Here is a 16,126-nt window from a genome sequence, read left to right as displayed (position 1 = left end):
AAATTACAGGACGACGGCAGGTTTTTTGCACGTGTTCTATTTAGTGACCAAGCGTCATTCACCAACAGCAGTAACGTAAACTGGCATAATATGCACTATTGGGCAACAGAAAATCCACGATGGCTGCGACAAGTGGAGCATCAGCAACCTTGGAGGGTTAATGTATGGTGAGGCATTATGGGAGGAAGGGTAACTGACCCCCATTTTATCGATGGCAATCTAAATGGCCCAATGGATGCTGATTTCCTACGTAATGTTCTACCGATGTTACTACAAGTTGTTTTACTGCAAGACAGAATGGCGATGTACTTCCAACACGATGGATGTCCGGCACATAGCTCGCGTGCGGTTGAAGCGGTATTGAGTAGCATATTTCATGACAGGTGGATTGGTCGTCGAAGCACCATACCGTGGGCCGCATGTTCACCGGATCTGACGTCCCCAGATTTCTTTCTGTGGGGAAAGTTGAAGGATATTTGCTGTCATGATCCACCGACAACGCCTGACAACATGCATCAGCGCATTGTCAATGCATGTGCAAACATTACGGAAGGCGAACTACTCTCTGTTGACAGGAATGTTGTTACACATATTGCCAAATGCATTGAGGTTGACGGACATCATTTTGAGCATTTATTGCATTAATGTGGTATTTACAGGTAATCACACTGTAACAGCACTCGTTCTCAGAAATGATAAGTTCACAAAGGTACATCTATCACATTGGAACAACCGAAATAAAATGTTCAAACGTACTTACATTCTGTATTTTATTTTAAAAAACCTACCTGTTGCCAACTGTTCGTCTAAAATTGTGAGCCATATGTTTGGGATTATTACAGCGCCATCTATCACAAAGCAAAAAAAGTGGTCCAACTAAAACATTCATATTTCTTTACGTACTACACAAATATGTAATAAAAAAATGGGGGTTCTCATTTTAAAAAACGCAGTTGATATCCGTTTGACCTATGGCAGCGCCATCTAGTGGGCCAACCATAGCACCATCTGGTTTCCCCCTTCAAGCTAGACACGTTTCATTCTTTGTAGTTTTTTCGTTTGACGCTATTTCGTGAGGTATTTGGCCCGGTCACTATCAATGGACCACCCTGTATATATTTTCAGATTAGCAATAAATCATTCCATAGCAAATCATTTTTTTCTATCATATGAGCATACTAAGCTGTGTATTATTTTTGTAATCACCTTTAACTAAAATATGATGCATCAGAAAACAATGAAGAAGTTCACCAAACATACACTCTCACATTTATTTTCTTAGTGCCATTACTTACACCAAGCAGAAAAATAAAGGAAACAAAAATAATAAATCTTGACTACAACATGGTTTACGAAATTCAGCACATAAAAAAAGGTTAAAGTGCACTTACAGTGTCAGTGGCTCTTCCGCTGTGTGCTGCTGTTGGCAATTCACTTCTGTTAGTAGTAGCTCAAATGGTTCAAATGGCTCTGACAAGGGAACCTCCCCATGGCACCCCCGTCAGATTTAGTTACAAGTTGGCACAGTGGATAGGCCTTGAAAAACTGAACACAGATCAATCGAGAAAACAGGAAGAAGTTGTGTGGAACTATGAAAAAAATAAGCAAAATATACAAACTGAGTAGTCCATGCGAAAGATAGGCAACATCAAGTATAATGTCAGCTCGGGTGCGCCGTGGTCCCGTGGTTAGCGTGTGCAGCTGCGGAACGAGAGGTCCTTGGTTCAAGTCTTCCCTCGAGTGAAAAATTTACTTTTTTTATTTTCGCAAAGTTATGATCTCTCCGTTCGTTCATTGACATCTCTGTTCAGTGTAATAAGTTTAATGTCTGTTTTGCGACCGCACCGCAAAACCGTGCCATTAGTAGACGAAAGGACGTGCCTCTCCAATGGGAACCGAAAACATCTGATCGCAAGGTCATAGGTCAACCGATTCCTCCACAGGAAAACACGTCTGATATATTCTATACGACACTGGTGAAGGCATGTGCGTCACATGACAGGAATATGTTGTCGACCCACGTAATTTGTACACTTGGTGAATGGGCAAAAAGATTCTTCTACCTTGCCCGATCTAGATTTTCTTGTGGATGTGATAATCACTACCAAAAAAGTGATGAAAACATAAGAGGTTGTCAGATAAACTGCAACAAATGAATGCAGCAGTTTCACAGTCGCACAGTTTTCTCTGTGCTCTGTCAAAACATATTTTTTTAACGTTTTCAAATTTTTCCATGTGTAGACCATCAAATCCTGCATATGTCCAAGCAAATCTGAACATGTCCTGGAATTTTGGAGAGCGAAGTTGATTATGTGTGAGTGCCTGAACTTTGATAATTGTCTGACAATAAAACATTAAACTTTTCACTCGAGGGAAGACTTGAACCAGGGACTTCTCGTTCCGCAGTTCCTCACGCTAACCAAGGCGCTCGCGAGCTCACACTATCCTTGATGTTGATGTTGCGCATGGACTACTCAGTTTGTATATTTTGCTTATTTTTTTCATAGTTCCACACAACTTCTTCCTGTTTTCTCGATTGATCTGTGTTCAGTTTTTCAAGGCCTATCCACTGTGCCAACTTATAACTAAATCAGAGGGGGGTGCGATGGGGAGGTTCCCTTGTGAGCATTATGGGACTTAACATCTGTGGTCATCAGTCCCCTAGAACTTAGAACTAGGCTACTTAAACCTAACTAACCTAAGGACATCACACACATCCATGCCCGAGGCAGGATTCGAACCTGCGACCGTAGCAGTCACGCGGTTCCAGACTGAAGCGCCTAGAACTGCACGGCCACATCGGCCGGCATTAGTAGTAGCCAGTTGGGTGATAGTAAACAGTAACCAATGAGATTTGCTGAATATGACAACTTATTTTGGCAGTTTCTCGGAATATGACAGGATTTGTTTTGCATACCAATGTTATAGTTTAGTTGAGAGTTGGCAAAGTGAACCAATTTGACTGGAGGAAAGTTAGTTGTGGTGACCTACTAGTCTCCAGCATAGTCCAATGATCATTTTGTAAACTTTGTGGGGTATCTTTCAAAAAATTCCAATTTCTGTGGTTTCAGTTATACAGGAAACCAAGAGTACAGTTTAAATTCTTTTTTATATGACGACACTCTGCACAATATATTCAGTATACTATTTCATATAATGACATTGATCTAACTATTTTCTCATTGGTTCTGCAACCTTGTCTAATCATCTGGCATCATTCGTGGTGTTCACTTGCCATCATTCACTGCACTAAAAGTTGCCACCTGCAGCACACAATGCAAAAGCCACCAGTACCAAGAACTCGTGTTTGTTAATGCAATGCTGTTTGTTTTCTTTAAACTATGCAATTAACTGTATGATGGTAAAATAGTCATCACCATACAGAAAGAAGTAGAAGTAATGTTCCGCACCCCATTACATTTTTCATTATGGCAGATATGTAAATATTAGGCTTTGCTACCAGTCAATTTGTTAACACAACCAAATTTTCTGCTTTCACATTTGTGGGCTTTGCAAACTCATAACTAAAATGTACCTTCCCACCTAATCTAGACCTTGAGCTCAACCACAGATCAATGTCACCACAATCAACAGACATTACAGTCAGCATCAGGCAACAGGAAACTACTGCAATTGACTACCAGCTGGCTCCTATCACTCGACTCATGAAACACTGATATCACCAAGTTATCTGAATTGGAGTACAACTGCCTGCCTTCGTAACGCTCAAGACCTGACTAAACATAATTTTGTGACACTAGTAAACTTTGCACTACCGCGATAATGCAATGACTGAAAATATATGTTAACCAGCACTCATCAGTGGCAGTTTTGCTGTAACAGTTGAGGAGTTTTGGGATAAAATATAGTTATTGACAAAGGTATTGCTTCAAAACCAATCACCATTTAAGGCTGTCAACAATCTAAAAACTATTTTAAGAAGACCCAGCAATGTGCAAGTAAGCCTATAATGGTTGTTTAGTCATTTAACATCAGCTAAGTCACTAAAAACTGGCAGTTGTTCAGATGAGCAACACATTTTATCACCATTAATTCAATATTTGTGCTTTTATCTGTATTCAAGAGAAAAGCTTGTGTGAAAGAGCACAAGACTGAAATCATGCCAAGGAAACACACACACACACACACACACACACACACACACACACACAATTCCGGCTACCGTTTGATAACCTTTTTTTTTTCATTTAAATTAAATACAAGTCTGAAAGGTTGATTTTCCTCCATAATTCTCCAATCTCTGTCAATTCAAATTTGGCTGGAATTTCTAATATACAGCTCCTTCTATCACATAGCTCAAGAAACATAATGTGTAAATACAGATCACATGTCTCCAACTTGTTTTTCCTCAACAACAGTGTCAAAGTCACGAATTATAACAAATATCTTTCAGAAATAATTAACTGAGACGCTCTTACTATACACTCTTGATTAATGCTGATACTATATTTTTGAAATACTAACTAATTATGTAAGACAGAAGTGACAAACTTTGATAACATGTAGTCACACTTAAGACGATTAGTTCCAATTTGGTATTCGCACTTCACCTTAACAAAAATTACATCTTCGTCAAAACTAAGGGAATATACATGAAACGTTTCTATTATCTTCATTTACATCGGGTTCTTATTATTCATTCTTTATTGGGCAGATTGCTTTTCTAAATACATTTTATGTGGCGATGCTTGTTGTTAATACACGACCTCCTAATTACAAATGTTAAAAATAACTAGTCACACAGAATACTATGAATAAAAATTACTTACCATGTACCCAAAGCTCTGAGAACTCTAACGCCGTCATCGAATCCCAAACCGTCGTCGGGAATAACAAACGTCGGTTCAGATGCTTGTTTACTGCCATAAATATCTGGATTTGGTTGAGAAACCTGCGGAACTTTAAGTGTTGTTGGGTACTCAGGCAAGCGGGTACCGTTCTGACAATTTGGATTTTTCTGTCCGGCATTTCTGTCGGAAGACTTATCATCTTGCTGAGGTTTACAATGCATTGCATTTATCTGCGCCATATGCTGCTGCATTGCTTCTGTGTAAGTAGATTTCTGCACTTCTTCCATTTTTTCAGACTTTACTTGCACCTGAGAAAAAAACATGTTCTTGAAAGACGACAGTATCATAAAAAATTAAACATGGCGCAACTTCTGCGAAAAAAAATTCGCCGGTTAGAGAGAAGGCGGACAGGCGGGAAGTATTGTGTTTTCGCCACAATAATGTAGCAAACAGTCGATAATTTGAAGAAATATTGCCGATTTGCGCTTTATGACTAAACTAGATTGCCCCTCAAAAAAATCTCCCATTTCGTCGCAAAACCCTTAACGGCTACATCAACATTCTTAAGGGAATCAATACTACTTCGACCAATGCACATTCCGAAAGACATCGAGATATCGAGTTAAGAAATATTCGATGACTGTCCTACTACATCTATGAAAAACACGTAGGTGAATTTCAGTGAAAAGTTACGTTGAATCACTAGCGTTGGCGGATGTCAACACATTGCTCTGAAATCACAATAAAAACTGATCGATTGCGTAGAAAGGCATGCGGATCGCTTGAAAACACATTCATAACTTGGCCACTTTTATAATAATCGGGGTTCTAAGTTAGCACGTCATTTGCCACAATAGTTTAACGCGCCCTTATTATAGACACCAACTTCTCTTGGTGGCTGAACTTAAAATGACGCAGGTCATAAGCCACCTTACTGAAACAATTTTTACTGCACCTTTTATACTATAAACTGGACGCCAAACTGAAGTAATGAAACAGGACACCAAGCAACAAAGTTTTGTAGCAATTACACCAAATGTTTGTTAAAAAAACGTATGTCAATATGCATCATGTAATCTTTAGCTTTTATTAGTAGAGTTTCAATATAACAAAATATCAGTGCTACACACAACATGTGACAGAAAAAATATAAGTTATTGTTACTAACTTCAGAATGCAGTGTATGGGAAGAGATGCATGATGTTTTGAAAATTTTTCATCATAGTATATCAGTTTAATGCTTACATACAGTTACACAAACATTTCAGTATGTAGGGGAAAAAACTAATAATTCAGTGAATACAATATACAAAATGAATATAAAAAGTGTAGTTGTCAGGTAAAAGCTGTGAGATTACAGTCTGCTTCATCTCACATAAATTTGAAAGAGAACACATGCCAAGTATTACACTTACAACAATCATTGGAGGTAGCTCTGAAGGAACGTAACCAAAGTCTTGTATTGCACAAAATCATTTATTGTTCTCAAATTTAGATTAAATTCTTAAATTGCCCATTTCTAATTCCTCCTTTTCTTCTTCTTCTTCTTCATCAACCTCCTACACTGCACAGTGGCAGTTCTCCAACAAACAGACTTTCTAAGTCCTTTTGACAGAAAGTGAACAGTGCTCCTCTCTTGAGTGCCTAGGTAAATTAAAACATCCTATTAATGTCAGAAATACCTTCTCAAAGTGTCACAGCTAGGTTCTTTTTAATTACTGCCTCTTCTGTTGATCTACCTTGGCATACACACAATGTCTGCTTCAACTTCATATAGAAAGTAATGAACAAAACTGTGTATTAAGAAAAAGGAATAGCAGAACAAATACTTGTTCAGGTGATCCTCCTCACAAATGCAAAGCATTCCTTTCCATAAAATAAAAATTTCAATTAGGCTACTCCTGATTTGCAATTTAGTATGTGTATTTTTAACAGTGAATACACAGAGAAAAAGAATTAATTTCTATTCAGCTTACTTTCCAAGCCCCAACTGTCCTGATTATTATGTGACTACGACTGTGAGAGGCAGGGGTAACTCCTCCAAAATTCCATTAGATATGATTCATGATAGAGATAGTTGCAATTTCTCCGGCTTCTTGGAACATTCTCTCGTATTTTGCTTTCCTATCTCCATACAACAATTAGTCAGTCCAGCTGATACTGTGGTATGTGCTACAAAAAAATGGCTCTGAGCACTATGGGACTTAACATCTGTGGTCATCAGTCCCCTAGAACTTAGAACTACTTAAACCTAACTAACCTAAGGACATCACACACATCCATGCCCGAGGCAGGATTCGAACCTGTGACCGTAGCGTATGTGCTACAGCCTTTTCTGATTTGAAAAGGGTGTTTAACATGAGCAGTTTAAATCTATCACAGAATTCCAAAAACGTCGTCCTCGCTCATCCCCCATCCCTTCTTCCCAGTCCATAATCTCCAATAAGCATGTACGGTAATATTTTCTGTCTTGGTCACTGTTGAAAATTCCCAAGAAAAAGAAATTTTCTTCTCACTTCACACATTTCACCACTTCCCTAATGCCGCCATCATCACCACCACCACCGCCATCATTGTAAAATAGTAGCTGACTTTAGCTTCACGTCAATAATGAGAAAGGTAATTTGGTTACTGCTAACTCTACTATAAATCACTATCACCCACCCTCTTTTCCACGACCATGTTAACACACACTGTAGCATTTACTGACAATGTTGCTACTACTTAAGTGGTCACTTCACCAGAAGCACTAGTCCTCCTTTTAATCCATGTTACTAATAACTATTGATTTCATACAATTCACCTTTCTCTATTAGTTCTTATTCCCTCCCACCCCCCTCCACACACACTTAAAAAAGTAAATAAATAGAAGATTCTAACATTCCATACAATGATTTGTTGACGTTTAGCATTATTGTCATCTGTTAGATACTCACCACTGCTTGATTTCAAGTTAGAAATGTGAAACAGCACCTAGTTTGTCTCTGTAATTATTCTTTGAGACAAATGATAATTATCAGATTAGTGCATGTCTTCTAGATCCACATTTGTCAGTGTAATTCAGTGGTTTATGTTGTCTAAAGCACTGACATGTTAGTGATCAATATTGATTCGTCTGTCTTTGGGTGCAATTTCTTTTCCTACTGGCCGAAGGTGTATATGTTAACTGCTCTTCAAAACTTTTGAAGAGTAAATGACTAAATATACAGCACTTCTATGTATGCAGTGTCATAACACTACTGAACACAACATAAGTAGATAAACATGAGGACAATCAATCAGTCTGACATTCCACAACAGAGGACCTTTTTTTTCTTCAGAACTCACTTTCTGCAAAATTGGCCAAAATGTTTTCTTTTATGGCATACACTACTTGAGATAGCCGCCTTTCTTATTCAGAACAAAACCCAATTACTTCCATGGTTAGAAGCTACCAAATGTCTTCCAAAACTTGCTTTCACGACAAAATTTATATAGCAAAATTCCCTTTCTAAGAGCCAATTCTGGTAGTGTGAATAGTCTTTTTATTTTAATATTGCCATTTTCAATGAGAGTTCTATGAATTTTCTATGATTCATGCATTTCACAAAACAAGAACAGTATTTCAACAGCAACTTTATCAAGATTCCAGGAAAAATCCAAAGACTTTCTAACACAGGAGCACAGCTATATGCCTCCCGATTGGGCATTTGGCAAGGTGGAAAAAGTACAGAGAGAAAGAAGAAATTAAGTCACCTAAGCAGCGTCCTGAGATTCTCAGAATCCATGGTGATAAAGTATTGCTCGATGATTGGAATGTGAAAGTTCTCAAATAGGTGTTGCAGTATTTTGAAGTAAAAATTGCCATTCAGCTTTGCTAAAGGTCGAGTTATTCAGTACAAAGAGCATTCCAACTTCAAGGATCAAATTTGTATTAGATATACATATTGTGGGAGTCAACTGTAGTAGGGATCCTCAAGGACTGAAATCCATGAGAGCCATGGCTGCACCCCCCCCCCCCCCCCCCAAAAAAAAAAAAAGAAGAATAAGAAGAAAAAGATGAAGAAGAAGAAGGAAAAAAGTCAAGATATGGCAGAGTTGATCAAGTTCACTGAAATACCCAACAATGTCATGGAGTCCTATCAAAATATGTTGTAGGAGAAAGATGCTTTGGATAGTGCAAATACAAGTGATATGGTGGAAAATTTAGATGTTGAGGGAACAGAGTGACACACTGGACTACAAACATGTTAACTGGCTTGCCTTGAAATATTTAATTGCTTGACTTAATGTAGTTACTATATTCTATGTGGTGTCACCGCCAGACACCACGCTTGCTAGGTGGTAGCTCAAATCGGCCGCGGTCCAGTTAGTACATGTCGGACCCGCGTGTCGCCACTGTGTGATCGCAGACCGAGCGCCACCACAAGGCAGGTCTCGAGATACGGAACAGCACTCGCCCAGTTGTACGATGACTTTGCTAGCGACTACACTGACGAAGCCTTTCTCTCATTTGCCGAGAGACAGTTAGAGTAGCCTTCAGCTAAGTCCATGGCTACGACCTAGCATGGCGCCATTAACCATATCTGAAGAGAGTCTTATTTGTATTATCAACAGTGATGTACCACAACATGGAATAAAGTTAAGTATTTGAAGAGCTGCATACTTTTCTTATTAGAATTCACTACTTGTCCTGTTCCAGAATTCACGCCCGTCTGCGTTAGATAGCGTGCATTTAGGCCGCCTCTATCTACAAGGTGTTGGCACATTTACCAACACATCATTTTACATCATTACTACTTTACAAAATTCTATGTTGTATATTTATTGTGTCCTTAGTAAATGGACAATAAGGAAGAAAGTTATACATCAGTAAGTTATGCAGAAAGTAAGTTTTGGTGCAATTTGATATTTTCGTGGCCTTTTTTTTAATTTATGTATGAAAATTTTTCTTTTGATTTATGGATGTATGAATTGCTCTTTACAAATTAACAGAAAGGATGGACATTTTTAGAACAGCTAGTATTCAGGCTCAGGCGGTCTGAGTGGGGGGAATTATGTGGTAATGTGATCGGTAGCTCCTGCCATTTTGTTTCGTCAAGGTCATGGAGCCGTGGACTGTGCAACATCATGTGTTTAGCTACAGCAGTGCATCATGAGCTTCGTAGCCATTTCAATCTCCCTAGACATGATAGTGTTCCCACTCTTAACAACATTTTATGTTGGGTAGAATCATTTCGAACACGAGGAACAGTTATGAACAAAAAACCACCAGGAGCTCCTTGCTCAGTTCGGACACAAGAAAATGTGGAAAGAGCTCGGCAAGTCACACTCTGCAGTCCTGGTCGATCTACTAGAAGACACTTGGCTGAGCTGCACATCAGTAATCGCTCGTTAAGGCGAATTTCGCATACTAACTTACAATTTCATCGCTACAAAATGGTCATTGTGCAAAAATTAAACCCAAGAGATTATGAACAGCAGCTAAATTTTGCCCAAGAAATGGAGGCTATATTTGAGCAAAATGACAACATTATTTTGCTTATGAGTGGTGAAGCTCATTTCCATTTGAGTGAAATGGTAGATCAGCAGAACTGTCATTATTGGGCCAGTGAAAACTCAGAACTACTGCATGAGAAACCATTACATAGTCCCAAGGTGACACTCTGTTGTGCTGTGACAGGTACAGATGTTATTGGTCCACACTTTTTCCAAGATGAAAACAGGAACACTGTAACTGTAACTGTAACCTCTGAATGATATATAGAGAGAGATGATCACTGAATCCTTCCTACCTGAATTAAAAAGATAACATATTCCTATCCGGTCTGTGTGGTTTCAGCAGAATGGAGCGAAGCTCACACGGCAAGATTGACTACGGAAGCAATTAAGATTGTTTTTCGTGGTAGAATTATTTCCCAGTTAGGGGACATTCATTGGTCTCCTCGTTCCCCTGACCTATCCATGGGGAACTACTTTTTGTGGGGCTGCCTCAAACCACGTGTGTACATGAATAAGCCACGTACACTTGAAGAATTGAAGGAAGCTGTTAGAGTGGAAATCGTCCAAATAGACAGAGGCATGTTGCAGAGAGTTGAAGCCAGCTTCCGAGAGCACCTTGATAAGTGTGTCTCCTGGGACATCATGTTTTCAGGCATTACTTTTGTTAAATGGCAACATTATTTGAGCGTTATTCTGCAATTAGATTTTTTGAAGCACTCCTAATGATGTATTGTTCATTTGAAAACCGTTCATCCTTTATGCCTCACCCTGTACATTACAAGTGAATTTTGCAAAATTCTCATCCATATACAAATCCTGTAACAGTCTTTTGTCTTTCCTGAAATATTACAATTTTACAGAAAGTGAGTTATGAAAAAACAGTCATCAGTTGTAAGTGGAATAAGACAATATGCAGTGAGATAGACAGGTGGAATTAAAGAGGTACAAGACAAATGGCTGTGGCTTCAGAAAAGGTCAGATCCACTCCTGAGACTTAATTTTGAACTTCAACATATTAATAGAAAAAGGAAAAGAGAAAGACTACAAAACCTTTCTATGAATAGTTAATACAGGAAAAAAGCCTGACAGTGCGAGGTGAAATTACATGTACAAAAACCCAGAAAGAACAGCCTAAAATACAGAATACAATAACATCATATTTTTTTAAATTTGCATCTTAAGAAAGTAAAGGACCAGCTGAAATAAAGTTAAAGAAAAAAAATGAAAGAACAGGTCACACTCATACCAATGTTAATATATTCAGAGGCAACACCATCTGGTGGCCAAACAGAAGGGCATAGAAGATCTGCTGAATGGAATGGACAGGATTTGCATTAGGGTTAAACAAAACAAAGACAAAAATGATGATGAGTAGCAGAGAACAGAGCAGTGAATTACTCAACGTCAACACTGGCAAAGCCACAGGAGAACAGTGACGGAACTCAACCGCTTAAGCAACAACATTCAATCACGTGACCCAACTTAGGATGACATAAGATGGAGGAGGTGGGGAAGAAATATTTATTCAATAAAATATGCTTTTTGATATCAAATATCAGCACGAAGTCTACAACCAAAATGTGCTGGAAAGTTTAGATGATATATAAAAACTCTATTGCCAAATGAAGGAAAATGTTAGTATATGGGTGGTAAGAGATGCAGGAAAAGTTAACCTGTCATAGAAAGGAAGAGGAGGAGCAGCAGCAGCAGGTATAACCAAATGTGTAGTGTAAATTGGAAACCAACTGTAAAGTGCTCACAGACTGGAAATCACTTCTAGTCACAGCCAATATAATGTAAACAGAATGCGTCATCCATTTACAGTGGACTTATAAAAAGTCTAACAGAAATAAGCCTTTTGTGTGTGTGTGTGTGTGTGTGTGTGTGTGTGTGTGTGTGTGTTTGGGGGGGGGGGGGGGATATATATTACTGACACCAAGTCCCCATATGCACATGTTCACGTGTTCAAAAATCCTTAGTTTCAGAACTATGAAAAAATACTTTTATGTAGTTCTCTGCACAGAAACTTAGAACAAATGTTCATAATGTCCCCCACTCTTTACATCATCACAAAGCATCACTGCCTTTCAAACACCTACACATGGTATTGAATGGTTCGCTCACTTCCGTGATGAGTCTGTCAAGCGTCTCTGCATCACAAATGTTTGTTGTATAAATTTATTGTTTCAGGTAACTCCACAGATAATACAAATGACTTACATCAGCAGAAATGCAGGCCACACAACCAGTCATCTCCTACCTACCTGTCCACCTGCCTGTCAGACCTTTGAACCACATAAATACAACAACAGAAGGAATGGTAAACGATGTTCTCAAAAGTATCGACTGGTTTTCTGCGAATGGTCTCACTCTCAGTCTTAAACAGACACGACATATTTAGTTCTCTACACTAATATTGGTAAGTGTAATACGTGGTGAGGAAACAAAAAAGTTTCAAAATTCTTAGATGTCTGTGTTGTTGAGAATTTATACCAGAAAAAGCAAATTTGCACTTAGAAGCATTGCAAATCTTTGGGAGAGACAAATCAGTAAGTTGACATATTTTGCAGAGTTTCATACAATGGCATCATATAGAATAATGTTCTGGGGTAACTTATCTTTGAGAGAGTAAGTATTTATTGTAAAAATGTGCTGTAAGAATAATATGTGGTGCTCACCCACAATCATCTTGTGGACATCTGCTTAAGGGGTCAGGCATGTGACTACTGCTTCACAGTATATTTATTCACTTGTGACATTTGTTGTAAATAATACACTGAAGTTAAAAAAACTATGATGTACATAACTAAAATACCAGAAGAAAAAGGACATTCATTACACCACATTAATGATGTCTTTAGCACAAAAAGGGGTGCGCAATGCTGCAACCAGTTACCTAGTGATACAAAATATCTGCCAGACAGCAAATTAAAATCTGAAAGCAAACTGAAAATGTTACTCCTTAACAACTCCTTTTGTCCTGTAGAAAATTTTCTATTAACATAACCACCACCACCTTCCCTCAGATTACTGTCTTTTTTTCCTGATCTCAAGAAATCTAAGAATGAAATTCCTTGAATCAGCCTTCAATTTCAGGCACACTGGCAGCTAGTTTCTGAAAACATAGTTTTTGATTTCTGTCTTAAACTATACTAAAAATAAAAACTCAGCAAGCGATTCTATGAGTTGCTGTCAATTTGTATTATTTTCTTTTCAAGCTGAAATTTAGACATTGCGATACTCTCTTCAATTAGATTTTCACGCCTGCTTTCGGAGTTAAGCTACTAAGTTCTTCCTTTTGCTGTTGAAGTTATTTCTGCAATAGAGCCATATAGTATGTCATAGCACAACAAAGACAGTTCAGCATCTGCCATCCTTCTGTTGTTCAGTTTGAGTGTCCCATAATTCCTCTAACAATAACTCTTATTATTATTATTATTATTATTATTATTATTATAAGAGTTTTGGTGATCTTGAATTTTGTTCCTTCTCTCACTGCCATTTTAGTTCTAAATTTCTCATTATAATGACGAAGTCTTACGGAAGCTGTGGCATGATTGTCTTCAGTGTACTAACATGGTCGAATCAATGACTTGTTTCTAAAGGACTTACAGGTTAGTACAGATGAAGCTGAAACTTTCATAGCTTTGAGAAAGCTATGAATCCCAGGTACAGTGATAATTTGTACTCATTGTTCCATTCTACACTACTGGCAATTAAAATTGCTACACCAAGAAGAAATGCAGATGATAAAATCGTATTCATTGGACAAGTATATTATACTAGAATTGACATATTATTATATTTTCATGCAATTTGGGTGCATAGATCCTGAGAAATCTGTACCCAGAACAACCACCTCTGTCCGTAATAACAGCCGTGATATGCCTGGGCATTGAGTCAAACAGAGCTTGGATGGCGTGTACAGGTACAGTTGCCCATGCAGCTTCAACACGATACCACAGTTCATCAAGAGTAGTGACTGGCATATTGTGAAGAGCCAGTTGGTCGGCCACCATTGACCAGACATTTTCAATTGGTGAGAGATCTGGCGAATGTGCTGGCCAGGGCAGCAGTCGAACACTTTCTGTATCCAGAAAGGCCCGTACAGGACCTGCAACATGCGGTCATGCATTATCCTGCCGAAATGTAGGGTTTCACAGGGATTGAATGAAGGGTAGAGCCATGTGTCTTAACACAGCTCAAATGTAACATCCACTGTTCAAAGTGCCATCAATGCAAACAAGAGGTGACAGAGACGTGTAACCAATGGCACCCCAAACCATCATGCCAGGTGTTACGCCAGTATGGCGATGACGAATACACACTTCCAATGTGCGTTCACTGCGATGTCGCCAAACACAGATGCGACCGTCATGATGCTGTAAACAGAACCTGGATTCGTCCGAAAAAATGACATTTTGCCATTTGTGCACCCAGGTTCGTTGTTGAGTACACCATCGCAGGCGCTCCTGTCTGTGATGCAGCGTCAAGGGTAACTGCAGCCTGGTCTCCGAGCCAATAGTCCATGCTGCTGCAAATGTCGTCGAACTGTTCGTGCAGATGGTTGTTGCCTTGCCAACATCCCCATCTGTTGACTCACGGATCGAAATGTGGCTGCACGATACATTACAGCCATGCGGATAAGATGCCTGTCATCTCAACTGCTATTGAAACGAGGCTGTTGGGATCCAGCATGGCATTCCGTATTACCCTCCTGAGCCCACCAATTCCATATTCTGCTAACAGTAATTGGATCTCGACCAACGCGAGCAGCAATGTCGCGATACGATAAACCGTAATTGCGATAGGCTACAATCCGACCATTATCAAAGTCGGAAACGTGATGGTACGCATTTCTTCTTCTTACACGAGGCATCACAACAACATTTCACCAGGCAACGCCGGTGAATTGCTGTTTGTGTATGAGAAATCAGTTGGAAACTTTCCTCATGTCAGCACGTTGTAGGTGTCACCACCGGCGCCAACCTTGTGTGAATGCTCTGAAAAGCTAATCACAGCATCTTCTTCCTGTCGGTTAAATTTCGCGTCTGTAGCATGTCATCTTCGTGGTGTAGCAATTTTAATGCCCAGTAGTGCATAATTTCAACAATAACTTGCTAAGTATCCATTGCGCTGTATCCACTTCTAAAGCCTGCTTGTTCCATTTTATAAAAACCCAAATGTTTTCTAATTGGCTATTGACAATTTTTGTGAATATATTTTATATTAGGGTGAGGTGGGCAATAGATCTGCACCTTTTTTACCACATGTGTGCGTCCTTTCTTGCGAAGCAGTGCACTTTACACATTATTCTAATTTTGGGGAGTTTTCATCCTCCACAGACATTCTGCAAATAATTTTTCAAGTTACTTCTGTGTTACTTTTTCTCCAGTTTTATCAATTTCTATTGAAACACCATCATCAGGCACCTATCCTTTCCTTACACCTTTGTACATAACATCTGGTATTACTTCTGGACCCTTAATTTTCATCTGTAATTCTAATGCTTGTCTTGAAATATAAAAGTATTTAGTGAAATCTTTGTAGGCCTGTGAAATTTCCTCTTTTGTTAGCCTTCTTAATTAATGAAATGTTATGTCTTGTCAATGTTGCTTTCTGTTCTGTATTCATACTCTTATTGCTTTCACTTCTAGTCAAATTTTCAATATGTTTCTGTTCACACCTTCTCAACAATATATATTGGTAGTTCTGTTTAATTCAACATGCCGTATAATGTATCTAATAACCATTCATCTATGTCAATACAATCTTCATTTTTTTAAGATGCCAAAATTGCTGCTTAATCTGATCTAGTATATGTCCCTATTCCT

The 16,126-nt window shown here is 38.7% G+C and overlaps 1 protein-coding gene across 1 annotated transcript in view; it reads right to left on the bottom strand.

The window, feature by feature from the left end:
- LOC124774922 (zinc finger protein 2) overlaps positions 1 to 16,126 on the bottom strand; it is a 63,443-nt gene that overhangs the window by 20,738 nt on the left and 26,579 nt on the right. Inside the window, exon 3 of the mRNA XM_047249598.1 lies at positions 4,791 to 5,119. Within this exon, the coding sequence (XP_047105554.1) occupies positions 4,791 to 5,119 (329 nt within the window). The remainder of the gene's footprint in view (positions 1 to 4,790; positions 5,120 to 16,126) is intronic.

The sequence above is a fragment of the Schistocerca piceifrons genome, chromosome 2 (genome assembly GCF_021461385.2).
Source record: "Schistocerca piceifrons isolate TAMUIC-IGC-003096 chromosome 2, iqSchPice1.1, whole genome shotgun sequence".
NCBI lineage: Eukaryota > Metazoa > Arthropoda > Insecta > Orthoptera > Acrididae > Schistocerca > Schistocerca piceifrons.
This window is presented reverse-complemented; position numbering and strand designations above follow the sequence as displayed.